General features: G+C 42.6%; 3 protein-coding genes across 6 annotated transcripts in view; 1 reads left to right on the top strand and 2 right to left on the bottom strand.

The window, feature by feature from the left end:
* Window positions 1-923, bottom strand: part of ATP7B (ATPase copper transporting beta) — a 79,063-nt gene extending 78,140 nt beyond the window's left edge. Inside the window, exons 1-2 of one of the 4 annotated variants that reach the window (XM_045080561.1) lie at window positions 529-923; window positions 184-287 (exon numbers count right to left, since the gene is read on the bottom strand). The gene's annotated coding sequence lies outside the window, so the exon portion shown is untranslated. Of the gene's footprint in view, window positions 1-183; window positions 288-528 lie in introns of those variants that run through there. The other 3 variants (XM_004775212.3, XM_045080562.1, XM_013047197.2) reach the window with 3 other exon arrangements.
* A 203-nt stretch (window positions 924-1,126) lies between these two features.
* On the top strand, window positions 1,127-17,003 carry ALG11 (ALG11 alpha-1,2-mannosyltransferase). Its single transcript, XM_004775204.3, has 4 exons — window positions 1,127-1,242; window positions 7,345-7,575; window positions 10,828-11,759; window positions 14,494-17,003. Exons 1-4 carry the CDS (start codon window positions 1,199-1,201, stop codon window positions 14,763-14,765), a joined length of 1,479 nt encoding a protein of 492 aa, XP_004775261.1. The 5' UTR covers window positions 1,127-1,198; the 3' UTR covers window positions 14,766-17,003.
* NEK5 (NIMA related kinase 5) overlaps window positions 5,701-17,410 on the bottom strand; it is a 72,202-nt gene continuing 60,492 nt past the window's right edge. Inside the window, exon 23 of the mRNA XM_045080564.1 lies at window positions 5,701-6,009. The gene's annotated coding sequence lies outside the window, so the exon portion shown is untranslated. The remainder of the gene's footprint in view (window positions 6,010-17,410) is intronic.

The raw sequence follows: 17,410 nt of genomic DNA, 5'->3' as shown, positions 1-17,410 counted from the left end.
AAACCCCTTAATGTCATGCGGTTTCCGAGGGTGCTCCTGCTACGATCCCCGACTCCCCTGGGGCTGGGATTCTGGCGCCGTGTCTTTCGCGCGCACGCAGGGTGGCCCAGAAAGGCCGGCAGGTGGGCGTGGGAAGTCCTCCAGATAGGTGTGAGCACACAGCACCCGGGGAAAGAAACTTACTTTCCGACTGGCCTCTTCTCTGGCTGTAATGTCTTTCCTTGTTCAAGCAACCTCTTTCGAGGGAGCCAATTTCTTCGGTGATCGGCCCAGAGCCCGCAGGTCACCTGGTTAGTGAAGGAGAAGCGGGGCGCGTTAAAACTCGGCGAGCAGAGGAGCCGGCTATGGGTGGCTCGGTTCTCTCACCCGGGGATGGGTCTGGGGACCCGCCCCTGCATTCAGACCAAGAGGTCTGCAGCGCTGGCCCTACGGACTGGTTCAAAGTTGCGCGCCACCGCGCCCTGGCCCTTGGGGGGCAGGGCGGGAATGAGCGCAAGAGCGAAGGGTGGGCCTCGGACCCTCACTCACACCCGGAGGCGGCCCAGCCGGTGCCCCCGGCGGGAGCTGGTCCTCCCTCCCAGGTCTCCGCTACCTCCGGCCGGTGCACTGCGGACTGGGTCTTCGGCCTCCGGCGTGTGCCGCGAAGGACAGGAAGGCGGGCGAGCGGCGCAGAGCCGGACCGCAGATGCAGATCCCAGGGCTCGCCAGTCGCCGCCGGGGAAGGTGCGGCGTGGCGGGAGCCGGGCTCGGGTCAGCTCCGCGCCTTGCTCCGGAGCTTCGCTGATCCCAAACGCTGCAGCCGCCGCGGGAGTGAACTCCGCACCTGGAAAATCGATCCGAGATGCGCAAGGGCTTCTCATTGGTCTCAACTGCCGGCGGGCTCTGGGAGGGGGCTTCCAATGGGGGAGGGGGCGGAGGGCGGGTGCGCTGCCAGTTCATCACAGGCCACGCCCCCCCAGCCCAACTCCCACTGTGGCCCCACCCGTTGGGGGGGCGGGATCCTTGTGCGCCACGCTGAAAATTTGGCTCCTCCCCCGGAATATTGTATTGGCTGGAAGGCCATGGGACGCCACTACTAACAGCCAATTGGAACGCACAATGGACGCCGTGAGGGCGGAGAAAACACCGCCCTCTTCCTTGGGACCCAATAGAGAAGAGGAACAGGAAAGCGCTTCCTGAGTTCGGGGGTCGAGGAAAGATGGCGACCACCGAAGGGGTTTGGTGCCTATGCGAGTTGTTGAGGTGAGGAGCAGGTGGTGTGGGTCTGCAGGCGTTTTGTTTCACGGTAATATTTGTCTGCCCAATGCAACTGAAATTTGCAGGGAAGGGGGTCTTCCTGTCACGAATCTAGGCAATTTCCTCAAGGATAGTGGACGCTCTTCCTCTCGCTTTGGAGTCTTCTAATTAGACTGGAGTTGACTGGGTTAAAGACTCAGTTCACCGCGTTTTCTTTGCCTACCCATTCCAGTGAGGGATCGAGGTTCCCTTTGTTTTTTCTCTTCTTCTTTCTCCAATTATTCTTTCATTAATTATTCATATTCAGTCCTCAGTTTTATGATTGAGCCACGAATCATTTTCCAAACTATCGTTTCTCTCCTTTTCGTAAAGAATAAATTGGCTCTTCCTTATCACATCGTAGTTTCCCTGCTCTCAGTCACCAAAACTGTCCCTGTTAACATATGTCACTTAAGTATGTTAACCTTAAAAATAAAAGAGCTATCCTACCAGCAAAAATGGTTTTGAATTGTTTTTTGTTTTCCGGGAATAGCGGAGAGTTGCATTTCTGGATGCACAAACTATGGCAAAACCATAGGCAAGTCCGAGAAAGGAGAGGACCATTGTTTTTTAGAGAAAGAGGAAGTTGGGGGTGGGGTTGAAGGAGAGTCCTTTAGAAAAGCCAGAGTGGTGAGGATTTCTCTGGCCGAGGTGCAGGAGTATTCTTGTAGGAGATGCGATGTACACCATTCCCTGTGGAGGCCTATTGGTGATGATTTCTTCTTGTTTAGAATTCTTCTTTGGGGCTCTATAATTGACAGTTCCTTCCCTTTAGGAATTTTATGTTGGAGGCTATGACTGACAGTTCTTCGGGAAATTGACATTTGAGTGATAGAGCTCCTTTTGCGTTGCCCCTTCTGGCCTCCTGACTCCATTTTAGTGAGGGTTCTTTTTATTTTCACAAATACAAAGTTTATGGTGAATCCTTTGCTTCATGATTATCCACTGATCTTTATTTCTGGTTGATGTAAGAATAGTTATGTAAAATTTTATCACATAGGTAATACATTGCTTCTTGTAGAAAAGTTAGGAAACAGATGAGCAAAAGAGAAAATTCGCCAGGCAAGCTACCATCCAGAGGTGGTTATTGTTAATATTTTGGTGGAAAACAAACAAACAAAAAAACCAAAAACGGACTTTTCCCCTATATTAGTTATTGAAATACTACTGTATTTTATGTGTCTTGCCCTATGTTTATTAAAAAAAAAAAAAAAAACCTGGTATATTCCATCTATACAGTTCTTTCAACACCTGCCTATTCAGGTTGAAAATTTGTACTTAACACATAGCATCCTGAATAGCAGTGGATACATATTCTCTCCAACATTCAGGTATTGTTTCTTCATTATTGTCCCCTTACTCCAAATTCTTTTTTTTTTTAATTGTATCCATTTATTTGACAGACAGAGATCACAAGTAGGCAGACAGGCAGGCAGATAGAGACGAAGAAGCAGGCTCCCCGCTGAGCAGAGAGCCCGATGTGGGGCCCGATCCCAGAACCCTGAGATCACGACCTGAGCTGAAGGCAGAGGCCTAACCCACTGAGCCACTCAGGTGCCCCCCCTTACTCCAAATTCTATAATGATTATTTAAAACATTTTGAATAGGAAATTCTATTTTCAGAGGCTTCATATTCTTCCCTGCTATTTGAAATATCCCTAACTCAGTCTTTGCACATTATAATGGCTAAAGAAATGTTTGTTAAGTGAGTGACTCACTGTTGATTACAGTTATCTTTTTTAAAGCTTTGTGTTTCTATGGTAAGCATTATTTAATGGCACATATTTTTAGTTATTTTTAAACAAATTCTAAAGTGGGTAGTTTTTTCTAAAGATTGATTTATTTTAGAGATGAGGGAGGGGCAGAGGGAGAGGAGGAGAGAGTTTTGTGGTTTTTTTTTTTTTAAGATTTTATTTATTTATTTATTTATTTGACAGGTAGAGATCACCAGTATGCAGAGAGGCAGGCAGAGAGAGAGAGAGAGGGAAGCAGGCTCCGCGCTGAGCAGAGAACCTAATGCGGGACTCAATCCCAGGACCCCAAGATAATGACCTGAGCCGAAGACAGAGGCTTAACCCACTGAGCCACCCAGGTGCCCCAGGAGAGAGATTTCTTAAGCAGACTCCCTGCTGAGCTTGAAGTTGGACAAAGGCTGGATCCTAGGACCCTGAGATCATAACCTGAGCCTGGCGCTTAACCAACTGAGCCACCTAGGTGACCCTAAAGTGGGTAGTTTTATTTTTTTTTAAGATTTTGTTTATTGGGCGCCTGGGTGGCTCAGTGGGTTAAGCCGCTGCCTTCGGCTCAGGTCATGATCTCAGGGTCCTGGGATCGAGTCCCGCATCGGGCTCTCTGCTCAGCAGAGCCTGCTTCCTCCTCTCTCTCTGCCTGCCTCTCTGCCTACTTGTGTTCTCTCTCTGTCAAATAAATAAATAAAATCTTTAAAAAAAAAAAAAAAAGATTTTGTTTATTTATTTGGCAGAGAGTTTGAGGGGAAACAGGCTCCCTGCTGAGCAGAGAGCCCAATGCCGGGTGATCCCAGGACCCTGAGATCATGACCTGAGCCGAAGGCAAATGCTTAACCCACTGAGCCACCCAGGCACCCCAAAAGTGGGTAATTTTAATGTGCAAGTACTATAGGATGTTTAATAAATGTATTTATACTCTGTGTCTTTGAAACTTACTGACTTAGTAAAGGACTGGCTCAACTTTAGTCATTAACATGATTTTTTTTTTTCTGATTTTAAGTTAAATCATTCAATCTGAAAATATATCCCATGAATCTTGCCCACTTAATTCATTAGAAGGAAATGCCATAAAAATCTTTGTACTCTATAGGTCAGCCACATTTTAAATTGAATGGGCTTTTGGCTTGTTCTGGGAAAGCTTTATAATACTGCTTTAATACATGAACTCGTGTATTCCAAATGTTAAATAAATGACAAATCTTACCACTTCTCTCAAACTCTGTTCATCCTTTAAGGCCATGGTTCTCAAAGTATGGTCATAGCCTCTAGTAGGTCCCCAAGACCCTTTTAATAGTTCTTCAAGGTCAAAACTGTGTTTATAATAATTTAAGATAACATTTGCTTTTTCATTATCTTTACATTTGCACCAGTAGTGCAAAAGTAATGGTGGATAAAACTGTGGCTTAGCACAAATTGGGCAATGACATCAAAGTGTTCTTACAGTCTTGTGTTTTTTAATACCATGCACCTGCTAAAGCCAGTTTTACTAAGAATGTCCTTGATGAAATAGTAAAAATTATTAATTTTGTTAAATATTAACCCTTGACTTGAATACATATCTTCTTAATATACTATATAATGCCTCCATACTGAAGTATGATGGTTATCTCAAGGAAAAGCTCTTGTATGATTGCTAAGTTGCAAGCTGAATTAGATACTTTTTTTTTTTTTTTATGGAACATAGTTTTTACTTGAAAGAATTACCAACAGATAAACTATGGTTTTTCTGACTTGGGTATTTGGAAATGAATGAAGTGATCCTCTCACTTCAAAGAAAACAAGTGACAGAATTTGTCGCTAATAGTAAAGTTTAAACTTTCTTGAAAATCGGGACTTTCATGGGGCACCTGGGTGGCTCAGTGGGTTAAGCCTCTGCCTTCGGCTCAGGTCATGATCTTGGGGTCCTGGGATCAAGCCCCCACATTGGACTCTCTGCTCAGCAGGAAGCCTGTTTCCCTCCCCACCCCCTTTCTGCCTCTCTGCCTACTTGTGATCTCTGTCTGTCAAATAAATAAATAAATAAATAAATAAATAAAAATCTTAAAAAAAGAAAATTAGAACTTTGGAAAATTTTTCTCTGCCATTCAGAGCTTGACCACTTTCCAGTAATTAAAAGATTTCCTTGATAAGATGGGTAGTGATATTAACAAATGTGATTTGGGAATATTGTTCGATGAAATGTGCCCACATTTGGGAAGTCACCATGAGTCGTGAACCAATAGTTTCCAAATAATCAAGTCTTAATGTTATAAAATCATGTATAAGTAAAAGATCCATTCAAAGTACAAGATAGGCCAATAGATTTCAGTATAACAGTATGAAAAGATCATTGACTGGGTTTCATATTCCATGTTGTACCTGGCCATTAAGAAATTGCCACTTGTCTAATTTGGTATAATATCACAGAAAAATACTGTATCTGAAAAGACTATTTAAACATACTCCCTTTTCCTACTACATTTCTGAGTGAGCCTGGATTGCCTTCATATATATACTTCATGTAAAACAACATAGCACTAAGATTGAATGTAGAAGCAGATGTGAAAAGCCACTGTCTTCTTTTAAGCCAGACAGTAAAGAATCTTGCAAAAATACAAAATAGTGTTAGTCTTCGTACTGAATTTATTTATTTATTTTGGTTTGGAAAATACAGGGGGTTTGTTTTTGTTTTTAGTAAAAATGAATTATATATTAACATGTAATAGATTTGTCATTTCACTTTTTAGGATAATTCATGTTTTTAATTCCTCAGGTTCATTTCTCGTATGCTTAATATTGGTAGATACAATCAATGTAAATGAGCAATTCTCAACAAGGGGTGATGTTTAGCAATATCTGGAGATAGTTCTTATGACTATAACTGGTACAGAACTATGGGCTCCAATGGGTTGAGGCCAGGAACAGAGCCAAACATCCTTTCATGCATAGGATAGCCTCAGCAACAAAGAACTATGTAGTCCAAATGTCAGTAGTGCCAAGGGAAATCCTGATAGAAACAAAAGTTGTATGATCTTCAGTTATTAAGTTATCTGGAGACCAAATCACTTTAATAAGTCAAATACCTCTTCAGGTATAAACTTAACTCACAATAAGAAATTACACATGAGAAATTGTTTCCAAACTAAATATGAATAAGATACTTATTTCTCTGAAGAATTTATGTGTTTTCTACTTACGGACAATGAAAACTTTGTAACTATACAAAATATCCCCACATATGCTTGGGTCATTAAGCCTTTCAGAGCCCAATCTCCTGTTCACTACTATGCACAAACTTAGACCTTCCATATCTTTGTCCCCCACCTGTCACCCCTCCCCACCAAATACTTTAACTCTGTTTCCCCTTGTCTTGAATTTCAGTATTTGAGTTTTAGTATTTTGGTATTTTTATGCCTTACAAGCTCCTTCTCCTTCCAAAGCGTAGGCAGGATACATTGCTCAACCCCTAACAGAAAAACATACTTTGAAAAATTATTTTAGCACAATCTAAGAGATATCTGAGGAGGTAATAAGATTCTGTATTCAGTCATCAAATATTTAGTGGATGCCTTCTTTGTGCCAGGTCTTATGCTAGGCATTGGCATCCAGTGGTGAGCAAGCCTGGGTCTTCCTTGTGTTTGCAGAGCCGTAGTCAGCCTGGCAGTAAGAGAGCCTTTTAGCAGTGTGGGAGTGAGTTCACTATTGTGCGTGAAGTAGATTGTTGGTGCATTTTTGGCAATTCATTTAGAGGCACATGAAAGGCGGCGGTGAATTTAGGATCATAGAAACAGATCAAATGCAGAACTTGTAATAGAAATGGAAGTATCTAAGTTCCTCTTGCCCCAGCAATTGTTCTATTTGAAGTGCAGTGAGAGAATGAAAATGATTTACTATATCATCAAACTTTTAACTAATTAAAAGTTCATTATTGATCATTCAAAGACCTATTGCTTGGGTTCTGTGCCATAATTCTGAGGGTCAGATGCCATTCCTACATGTCTTGTTTAGGTTAGTAATTAAATTTGTTTTTAATCCTTTAACACATACACTGTTAGGAGAAAGGTGGCTCATCATTGATTTTCACTGTCAATTAAAAAGAAAAGTTATGTTGAATTGCTAGCATTCTGGGGCGATTGGAATTAAGAAGGATTTGCCTTTTGATATTGGACATTTTATATGTGTTAGAATATTAAAAATTGAGTATTTTGTTAGCAGACCTCCAGCTATAAAAATTTTGTCTTCATTATTAATATAGAAAGCAGATGTATAAAAGTAGACTTTAATTTGTAGTTTCTTTTGAATAGGCATTGTGTTGATTTTTACATTTTCCTTTTTGTTTCAGATTTTTTTATTCATTATTCCTCCCTGGGCTGGCAGTCTGTGGAACTTTATGCGTATGTCTGTTTATTATCCTCTGGGGAATCAGACTGCTGCTACAGAGAAAGAAAGCATTAGTATCAACTGGCAAAAATGGGAAAAAGCAGATGGTAGTTGCATTTTTTCATCCTTACTGCAATGCTGGCGGAGGAGGAGAAAGAGTTTTGTGGTGTGCCTTAAGGGCCCTGCAGAAAAAGTAGGTATGCATCTTTCTTAGCTAATTTACTTTATTATTACTATTTTTTAAAAAATCATTATCCAGATATTTACCTTTCTCTAGTACCTTATTTATAGCCAGGAATTAACTGTTCTTCAGTAAGGAAATACTTCTGTTATATGCCAACCCACCTTACAAGATCCTGTGGAATTTTAGTTGATATGATAAAGAAATAGAAAGGGAGGCACCTGGGTGGCTCAGTAGGTTAAGCAACTGCCTTCGGCTCAGGTCATGATCCTGGAGTCCTGGGATCGAGTTCCACTTCGGGCTCCCTGCTCAGCAGGGAGTCTGCTTCTCGCTCTGACCCTTCCCACTCTCATGCTCTCTCTCGCTTGTTCTCTCTCAAATAAATAAAATCTTTTTGAAAGAAAGAAAGGGAAAATACCTGCCCTTTGATTATAAAATTTAGTGGGGATAACTGTCACCTTGGAAGAATATGTAGAGAAGAACTTGAATAATAAACAAATACACCAATTCATAAGGAGTGCTTTAAACTGAATACCTTTAGTAGTAGTGGCACAGAGGAAATCATCTGTATGAACGCATCTATTTGATTCTGACGTTGAGGTCTTACCAGTTAGATAGTCTTAAGTTACCATGCTAGAAAGAGTATGCTGTTCAAACGGGTCATTTAAAGTTTTAGGCTCGTTCTCCCTACCTGCACTCCCATCCTCACCCCCAAAATGTTTACAACCCCCTTGTAGAGGAGGAGCAAACAGTAAAGTCCAAGTTCCATTGTTGGATGTATCATAGGAGGAAAACTATTATTCCTCCATGGTTACACTACTTCCTGGCACTCATCCTTCATCCAGATCCAGAGCCTTCACCCGCAATTCCCTCCACTCTACATTTCTATATTCTCAGCTCATCTCCTGGCTTCCAGCCACCATCCCTGTATTTCCTCTGCCATATTCCATAACCGCCTAGGTTCAAAACATTTTCTTTAATCTCAGCTTACTATCCATCTCCTTGAGGCCTTCCCTGCTCCTACTCTAATCCCTCCGGTTTTTTGCTTCACCTAACTCCGCATTAACTTGTTTAACTGGATTATCTAGCTTTTGAGGGCTTCGATAAAGTTTTGTGATAGCTCTACCAGACATGGACCCTAGATTTTAGCTGAGAGAGAGAAGATAATAAGCAAAGTAGAAAAATATCAAATGGTGAGAAATGCTATGTGAGAAATACAAACAGGATAATTTGTGAGTCCATATTTTCGACTGAGTAATTAGGGAAAATCTCCAAGGAGGTAATACCTGAAGTCTAAATGACAAAAGCAGCCGACATTTACTGAGCATTTACTCTATGCCAAGCATTGTTTGAAGTGCTTTACAGGTGTTAGCTTACTAAATTCTCACAACAACCTTACGAGGTTTTTCCTGTTACTCTCATTTGACTGACGAGGAAATGGAGTTACCAGAGTCCATATTATAAACCACAGACCGTACTGTCTGCCTCAGGAAGAGACAGTGAAGATGAGAAAAGAGAATTCAAAGCAGAGGGAACAGCTCCTGCAAGTCCCCTGGGACCCCAGAAGGAGCTTGGCTTGTTCACAGAAAGGAACCCAGTTTGGTTGACCCTGTGGGCATGTGAGAGTGGAGGCAGGGCCCACGTTACACAGGGCTTAAGTGAATAGGGTAAGGAGTTTAGATTTTATTCTAAGTGCTCTAGAAAACCCAGTGAGGATTTCAAACAGAGAGATGACTTTCTGTGTATCTGTTGTTGCATATCCACCCCAAAATGTAATGGCTAAAACAATGTATCATTGTTTCTAATAGTGTGGGGACCGATGGGTCCTATTGGGAATCCCTCATGCCAAGCAGCTGCGGCTAGGTGGCAGCTGGGGCCGAGTCACCTGAAGGCCTCTATTAATGTGTCTGCTTCCTGGGCTGGGACGATTGCAACAGCTAAAGCGGCTGAGGGTGGGGGGCATGGGTCAGGCATCTCTGTCGCCCCACAGCCTCTCCACATGACAGGGTTTGCACAGAATATGGCAGCCAGACTCCTTACATGGCAGCTGACTTCTCTAGAGCAAGGTAGGAGTTGCCATTCTCTCAGAGCCTGGGTCTAGAAACTGCCAAAATGTCACCTTTGACATAGTCTGATGGTAAAAGGAGTCACAGAGCCTGCAATGATTCCAGGGGAGGGGACATAGATCCCACCCCTCGATAAGTGTCAAAGAATTTGTGGCCACCTCATCAGATGATAATCCCTTTTACATTTTATAAGGATGATTCTGGCTGCTGGGAGGTGCTTTTAGGTGCTTGTCCTTTAGGCCTGCACAACACCCTGTGGCTATCTCTATCAGCACATTCCACAGAGTTGTGTAGTTTTCGGTTTGTATCTCTTTCCCCCACTGGACTTAGCTCCTTGAGGGTAAAGACTCTAAACTGAATCCCCAGAACTGAATCTAAACTGAATCTAGTAGCTCAGACTAGATACTAAATAAATGTTTGATGACTCAAAGAATAAGTAGAAACACAGTCAGAACAAATGCCAAAAGCATAAATAGTCAGAAGAGTGTAGTTTTACGTATTTCCATTATAATTCTATCAGATCTAATTTTGATGGCAGGCACCAGATCTAGCTTTTAGAATCTTATTGCATCTTTCAGATGAAAACACTGAGTAATGCTTTAGTACCTACGGTCCTATCTAAAGATACATTTAGTAAGTTTTAATTCTTGTTTGTGATTATTATTAGTATTTTGTTACCATTTTATATTGAGAGAGTTGTCAAAATTAAGTTTCTGAATATTTCTTAAAAACAGAATCAGCAATTTTTGTTGATGTCTGCTTTATGCAAAACTTTTTTTTTTTTTTTTAATTTGACAGACCGAGATCACAAGTGGGCAGAGAGGCAGGCAGAGAGAGAGGGGGAAGCAGGCTCCCTGCCGAGCAGAGAGCCCGATGTGGGGCTCAATCCCAGGACCCCGAGATCATGACCTGAGCCAAAGGCAGAGGCTTTAACCCACTGAGCCACCCAGGTGCCCCTGTGCAAAACTCTTAGAAGAGGAAATAGCAAAGAACTAGAGGTCTCATTGGAGGACTAACATTTCACTAGCAGGGCAGCAGAAGACTCAAAGAGGAGCATCAGTAGACCAAGTATAATGAATGAAAAATAAGTGGAAGACATTTTTTTCCAATCTAAAAATAACCCTTTTTACGATTGTGAGAAAATAATTATCTACAACTTTTTGCTAATGAAAACCTTAACTATTACATTCTATTTTAGGCATCCTGAAGCAGTTTATGTTGTTTATACTGGTGATGTTAACGTCAGTGGTCAACAGATACTAGAAGGTGCTTTCCGAAGATTTAACATCAGACTCACTCACCCAGTGAAGTTTGTTTTCTTAAGGAAACGCTATCTTGTGGAAGATTCACTCTATCCTCACTTCACACTGCTGGGCCAAAGTCTAGGGTCCATTCTTCTTGGCTGGGAAGCTCTAATGCAGTGTGTTCCTGACGTCTACATTGATTCGATGGGATACGCGTTCACACTTCCTCTGTTTAAGTATTTAGGCGGTTGTCGCATTGGAAGCTATGTTCATTATCCCACGATCAGCACTGACATGCTCTCCGTAGTGAAGAAACAAAATGTTGGATTTAATAATGCAGCTTTCATTACCAGGAATCCTTTTCTTAGCAAAGTAAAGCTCATCTATTATTATTTATTTGCTTTTATTTATGGACTTGTTGGTTCTTGCAGTGATGTCGTGATGGTCAATTCTTCTTGGACACTAAACCACATTCTCTCCCTATGGAAGGTTGGGAATTGCACTAACATTGTTTATCCGCCTTGTGACGTGCAGACATTTCTGGACATTCCCTTACTGGACAAAAAGAAAACCCCAGGACATTTACTGGTTTCCATTGGCCAGTTCCGGCCTGAAAAGAACCATCCTTTGCAGATCAAAGCCTTTGCTAAATTGCTGAATAAGAAGGCGGCTGAGTCACTGCCTTCCCTTAAACTTGTCCTCATTGGGGGTTGTCGAAACGAAGATGATGAACTGAGGGTAAACCAACTGAGAAGGCTTGCTGAGGAACTAGGAATTCAAGAAGATGTGGAATTTAAAATAAACATTCCATTTGATGAATTGAAGAATTACTTGTCTGAAGCAACAATTGGTCTGCACACCATGTGGAACGAGCATTTTGGGATTGGTGAGTCTTCCTTTAAGTGACTCATTTGGTGCCATGAAAAGTACATTCTAGGTTCTCTTGATAAAATGATAACACTGTGGAAGTTATCCTTCCACAGTTCTTATCCAGTTTTTTTTTTTAAATTTTATTTATTTATCAGAGAGAGAGAGGGAAAGAGAGCGAGCACAGGCAGACAGAATGGCAGGCAGAGGCAGAGGAAGAAGCAGGCTCCCTGCTGAGCAAGGAGCCCAATGTGGGACTCGATCCCAGGACGCTGGGATCATGACCTGAGCCAAAGGCAGCTGCTTAACCAACTGAGCCACCCAGGTGTCCCTCTTATCCAGTTTTAATGCTCTTCTCCCAGTCTACCATGTCAGCTTTATTCATTTGCGACCCTGCAGGACATGACAGGAGGTAGTCACTAATAATAGCTGATGTTTATTGACAGCTTAGTGCATGAAGGTCGCTGCTGAGATCTTTGCAATTATTATTTGACTTAATCCACTCTAAAACCCTGCTTCATATAAGTTCTTATTCCCATCTTACAAATAAAGAAACTCGGGCACAGAGAGGTTTTGAACCTGCCCTTGTCTGATCGCAGTAAGAGGTAGAGCTTGGATCCTCATTCAGACAGCCCCTGCTCGTACCTGCCACAGTTTCTCTGCCCTACCTAGCCCCATCTGCAGACTAGGATAGGTTCCTGACCTCATTTCCCTGAAGGGCCACATCCAGATCTCTGGGTGAGGCCCAGGTAGATGTATTTTGGTAAAGCTCCTCAGGTGATTTGTTGGGCACCAAAACCTGAGCCCATTGGGCTCCTCACAGTGATTCTGTTGGTTCTTCTACTGATTTCCTACTCATTACTGGAATGGCCTCTCCTCTTTCTGCCAAATCCCATTATAAGTGTCAGACTTTAATCTCCTTGGCCTTTAATTTAGCCTCCCTTGTTTTTTCCAGCACAAATTGCTCTCTCTACCCCTGACTCCCCATTAGGGATACATTTTGATGTAAAATCAAGTACTGGTTTGTGTCTAATGTCGTTCAAGATGTATTTCTCAAGAGGCTGCTTTGTGCCTCACACTGCCAGGTGTTACAAGGGAAAGGGAAGAACATAAAAGTGAAGTTTCCTATACTAAGGCCACAGTTTATCTTATACTCTGGTCTCTCCTTGGTTGGTAGCACCCGACGAAACCCAGACATACATCCAGAACTTTTTGATTCGGCCCTTCTGCGCAGAGTCTGACTTCTGCGCCTCCTTGCACGGAGACGTAGTGACCATTAACTGTGCTGAGGGGTACGGGAGGCAGGAGCTGGTGTTCAAGTACTTGCAGTTCTGTGTGTGCTAACGACCAGTTGAGTAGCACTTTGCTGGACAGGGTCCTAAGAGCTGTGCCCAGGGCAGGGGCAGGGCGACATGAAAGCACCCAAGAGAAACACCTGACACAGATGTGTGAGGTCAGAGAACAATTGCCCAAGAAAATAATGTGCCATGGAAACTGGGGCCTGAACAGTAATTTGAAGTTAGCCTTGCAGGAGAGAGAATGTCCAGCAGAGGGAGTGGTGTTGTGACCCATGTGACAAAAGGAGAATTAGCGGGCACACTCAAGGTGCTAAGATTTCTGGCCAGAACCTGCAGGAGGAACGGCACGCCCGTGGAGAGGGGAGCTGGGGCCAGATCACGTGGCCACATGAAGCCAGTGGGAAAAGAGAGACTGATTCTAAGTGTTGGGTTTTAAAGCTTTCTGTTCCCTCAAGTTCACTACGGTTGCCATGGCTGGGGTACTGGTGAGGAGCAGGGAGAGCCAGACGAGGGAGGCAGGAGGATGTGTTGGGCAGCCTCGTTGAGGTGCTGCTTCTGAAGGTGGTAGGCAGACTCACTCGAGGGAGATTCTGAAGCATGACTGAACAGGACTTGGTGACGAACTAGATTTGTTAAACGTAGGAGAAAGAAGAATCAGAGAGGCCCTCCTAGGGCTTTGAGTTTAGACAGCTGTGTGAATGGTGGATGGCTTTCCCCTAGAGATGGCTCCAAAAGGAGAGGCAGCTGACGAGCCAGGTTTCCCATATGTAGACTTAGAATGATCCATGGGACATGGGAGTGTGTGTGTGTGTCCATTGGATGCTTGTCTACACAAGTCTGCAGCGCAAGTGAGGGACCTGACCTGGGAAAACAGACTGAGGAGTTGGCATCACTGACCGGCTCATTCCAGAAGGTCCATGGATGAGGGTAGAATTGCCTAAGGAAAGTGTGCCCAGTGAGAGGAAGGCCCTGGTACAAAATGCTGAAAACAAGAACGGTTCAGAAGTGGGTAGAAGAAGAGTTGCCAACAAAGGAGAAAAGATGTAAAGAGAGGAGAGAAACTTCCTAATGCTGTTGTTTGAACTCCTGAAATTTCGCTTGTGATATCTTTTTACACCTTTTACCTTTCAGTAACCATTAATTATCTGTCATCTTGCTAACATTCTGTAGTCGTCTACCTTGTTTTATAATCTGCAGTGTGTCTGTTTTTTATAGACTGTTCTTTCACCTGCTTGTCTGTTTCAATGAAGAGCGAAGCAGCATTATTGTGAGGCTTAAAAACGAAAAAACAGAATTATTTGGTGCCATGGAAGTTTAGTGAGCAGATTTATAGACGCAACAGACATTTACTTAAATTTCTCATGAGTGTCTCAAAATCTGTGGAGACTTCTGCTCATCCCTGTTATGAAAGCTCTCAAATGTTAAAAGACTACATGGTTTTTGTTTGTTTCTCAGGAGTGGTTGAGTGTATGGCAGCTGGCACGATTATCCTTGCCCACAATTCAGGAGGCCCGAAGCTTGACATTGTCGTTCCTCACCAGGGAGAGATAACTGGATTTCTGGCAGAAAGCGAGGAAGGCTACGCTGAGACCATGGCTCATATTCTTAACATGTCTGAGGAAAAGAGACTCCAAATCCGCAGCAATGCTCGGGCATCTGTAAGCAGATTCTCTGATCAGGAGTTTGAACTGGCGTTCCTGTCGTCTGTGGAGAACTTACTTAAATAATGTCATATCTGTACAAATTAAAGATATTTTATATAAAACGGCTAAATACCTTCATACGTTAGTACTTTCCTGAACGTTTTCTGTATTGTAATGAAGTCAGCCTAAACAGTGCTCTCAGCAATACATAGAGAAACAGGATATTTATTTCAATGAAAATGAAAAAAAGGCAAAATTACCAAATAGTTTAAATGAAAAGATTTTAGATTAGTATACTGTCCCAGATTCTGAAAAATGTGGATCTGAAAGAAAAAACGAACAGTTGTATGTTGGTATAATCCCTATTTTTCAGATCCTGTTTGTCCAATCACTGTCCCTTAGAACCCAGGAAAGAGAATTTCCCTTTAGAATATAGGAAATGTGGAAAGGAAAATGGAGAACTGACGATTACATCAGTACTTTAGAACTGTCCTGACATCTTGGGAACACAGAAAAATTCTGGCATATTTAAATTCTCAATGCTACTGTGGATGACCTTCTTGAATATATCTGACGGTTTTCCTTAAAGAGAAAAGACATTTGAAGCAGGCATCATCCCGTTCTAAAAGCAGACAGTGAAAAGACAGAGGGACAGTGACTGCCCTCCGGCCGTAAAGACAGACAGACAGTAACTGCCCGCAGGCGTTTGTCAGGGGCAGAGGCCCAAAGTCTTTCCGTAGCTCGGGGTTCATAGAGTAGCTTTTTGTTTAGTGCTCCCAGTACATTTGTACTGATGGAAAGGGCTACCCTGGTATCCCGTCACAGTTCCACATCTCGGGAGCTGCAAGTCTGCTTGAAGCTGTTCAGAAGGTCGGAGTGAGAACATCGTGCCAAGTTGCTCTTCTCATAGTGACAATGGACGAACGGGCTCCGTCCTCCCGGGTCTCTGTTGGCAGCATCGTGCCTTGGGAGATGATTGGTGGCTTTTAGAAAAGCACTCCAGACTAGTGGTTAGAATACCTGGGCCCGGCCCCAGCATCTTCATTTACAAACATCGGACCTCCTAAGACTCAAGCTGCTTCTTAAATCTTTTTGAAATTCCAATTCTTCACCTATAATCTGTAGGTGGTAATACCTGTCCTCACTACCTCTCAGTAACTCTGATTTGGAAAGTATGTGAAAGGACCTTGAAAAACAGAACTAAGTTTTTTTTTTTTTTTAAAGGTACCTTTATAAAGTAATTTCATTAAAAGTAACAGTATATAGTAGATGTCTCTTGTAATCAGTCCTCCTTATTAATGCGTGAAGACTCAAGGGAGACTCATGGTTACTAAGTCGGTAGCTAGGACTACTGTGCTGGATCACTAGCAGTGATTAAAAGTATGTGGATATGCAGATAGGGCTCAAGAGACCTACAACACTTGGTGTTTTCTGCATACATAATTAGCTCCTTCTAGTTCAGTGAATGGACCTCTTGCACAGTCTGATACGTGTGTGTGTAAGGGGCCTGGGAAACTCCTCATCCAGTCAGGGACGCCGCCAGCTTCATCATCTGCTCCCAGTTACACTGTTGACTCGTCTGTGGGCCACCTCTGTCATCAGCTGGAAAAGCAGCAAAACAGAGTCCCAGGATGGTGGGGCACAACACAGCTTTGGGTGGAGATGATTCAGTTTAGAAGAAGAAAACGGGTGGACACTGGAGCTGGAAGGAACCCTACAAATCCTCAGGTCCAGTTTCTCATTTTCAGCTTTACAGACAAGAACACATTAAAGACCTTAAGACTCCAGTCTCACAAAGCTGTTTAAGGACAAAATCAGGATTATAAGTGGGTGCTCTGACTCCAGCCCAGTTCATTTTCTCATCTTGTAGCTAGTCTTGGGGTAAGATTTTTGCCACTGTGCCAACAGTCTACCCTTCTACCCTCAGAAAACCATAGGATTAAAAAATCGAAGTGGCCTAAGGAGAAGGAAAGGATGCAATATAGGAAAAACGGATTCTGAAATTCCATAGAGCATTTTTTAATCTTGTTTCTTCAAAATTATTTTTGTCACACCCATCACTGGAAACATACTTCCCATATCTGTTCACTTTCCCTATTGCTAGTGTGGTTATTATGTGTCTTTTTTCCAGAATGACTGATAACCATGAAGTGTGAAAACAATGTGTCAGCTACTGTTTGTCTGGAGAACTTCTGAGTGACTGTTCATTCCTACAGAACATGGTTTTTGAGTGGTCCAAACGTGGTATATTTCGAACCCCCGAGCAGTGGGGATTCACATTCTTATTTGGGTTGTACATAATAAAATACATGTTACATGTTCTTTGCATAGTAATCTCTTTGTGTCTAATAGGATTTTGATTTAATAGATACAAAATGTGTTTGTATCTGTTATAAAAAGTAATTTTCATTATCTTGGATACTTTCCTCCATATGGTACATATGCACCCCGGTGCACTCTCCCAATGCTGAATTGTTACCTACTACTAGTATTTCTTAAGCTCCATGTGCCAGGAAGGAAGAAAGGGAGGGAGGGAAGGAGGGAAGAGAAAAAGAAAAGGAAAGGGAAAGAAAGAGAAAGAACTTAAAGGTAAAATTGTCTTGCCTCCGGTACCCAAGAAAAATAGGTTGTCAGGTTTAATAGACATTTTTCTCTTAACGAATATTTCAGACCTACAAAACACTGCAGAGCTTCCTACACTTTATTTTAATAATTTTCAGGGTTTTTTT

This window comes from Mustela putorius, unplaced genomic scaffold (genome assembly GCF_011764305.1).
Source record: "Mustela putorius furo isolate JIRA1106 unplaced genomic scaffold, ASM1176430v1.1 tig00000461_pilon_pilon_pilon, whole genome shotgun sequence".
In the NCBI taxonomy this organism is placed as follows: domain Eukaryota; kingdom Metazoa; phylum Chordata; class Mammalia; order Carnivora; family Mustelidae; genus Mustela; species Mustela putorius.
The sequence above is the reverse complement of the archived record's forward strand: the minus strand, read 5'-3'. Positions and strand labels throughout refer to the sequence as shown.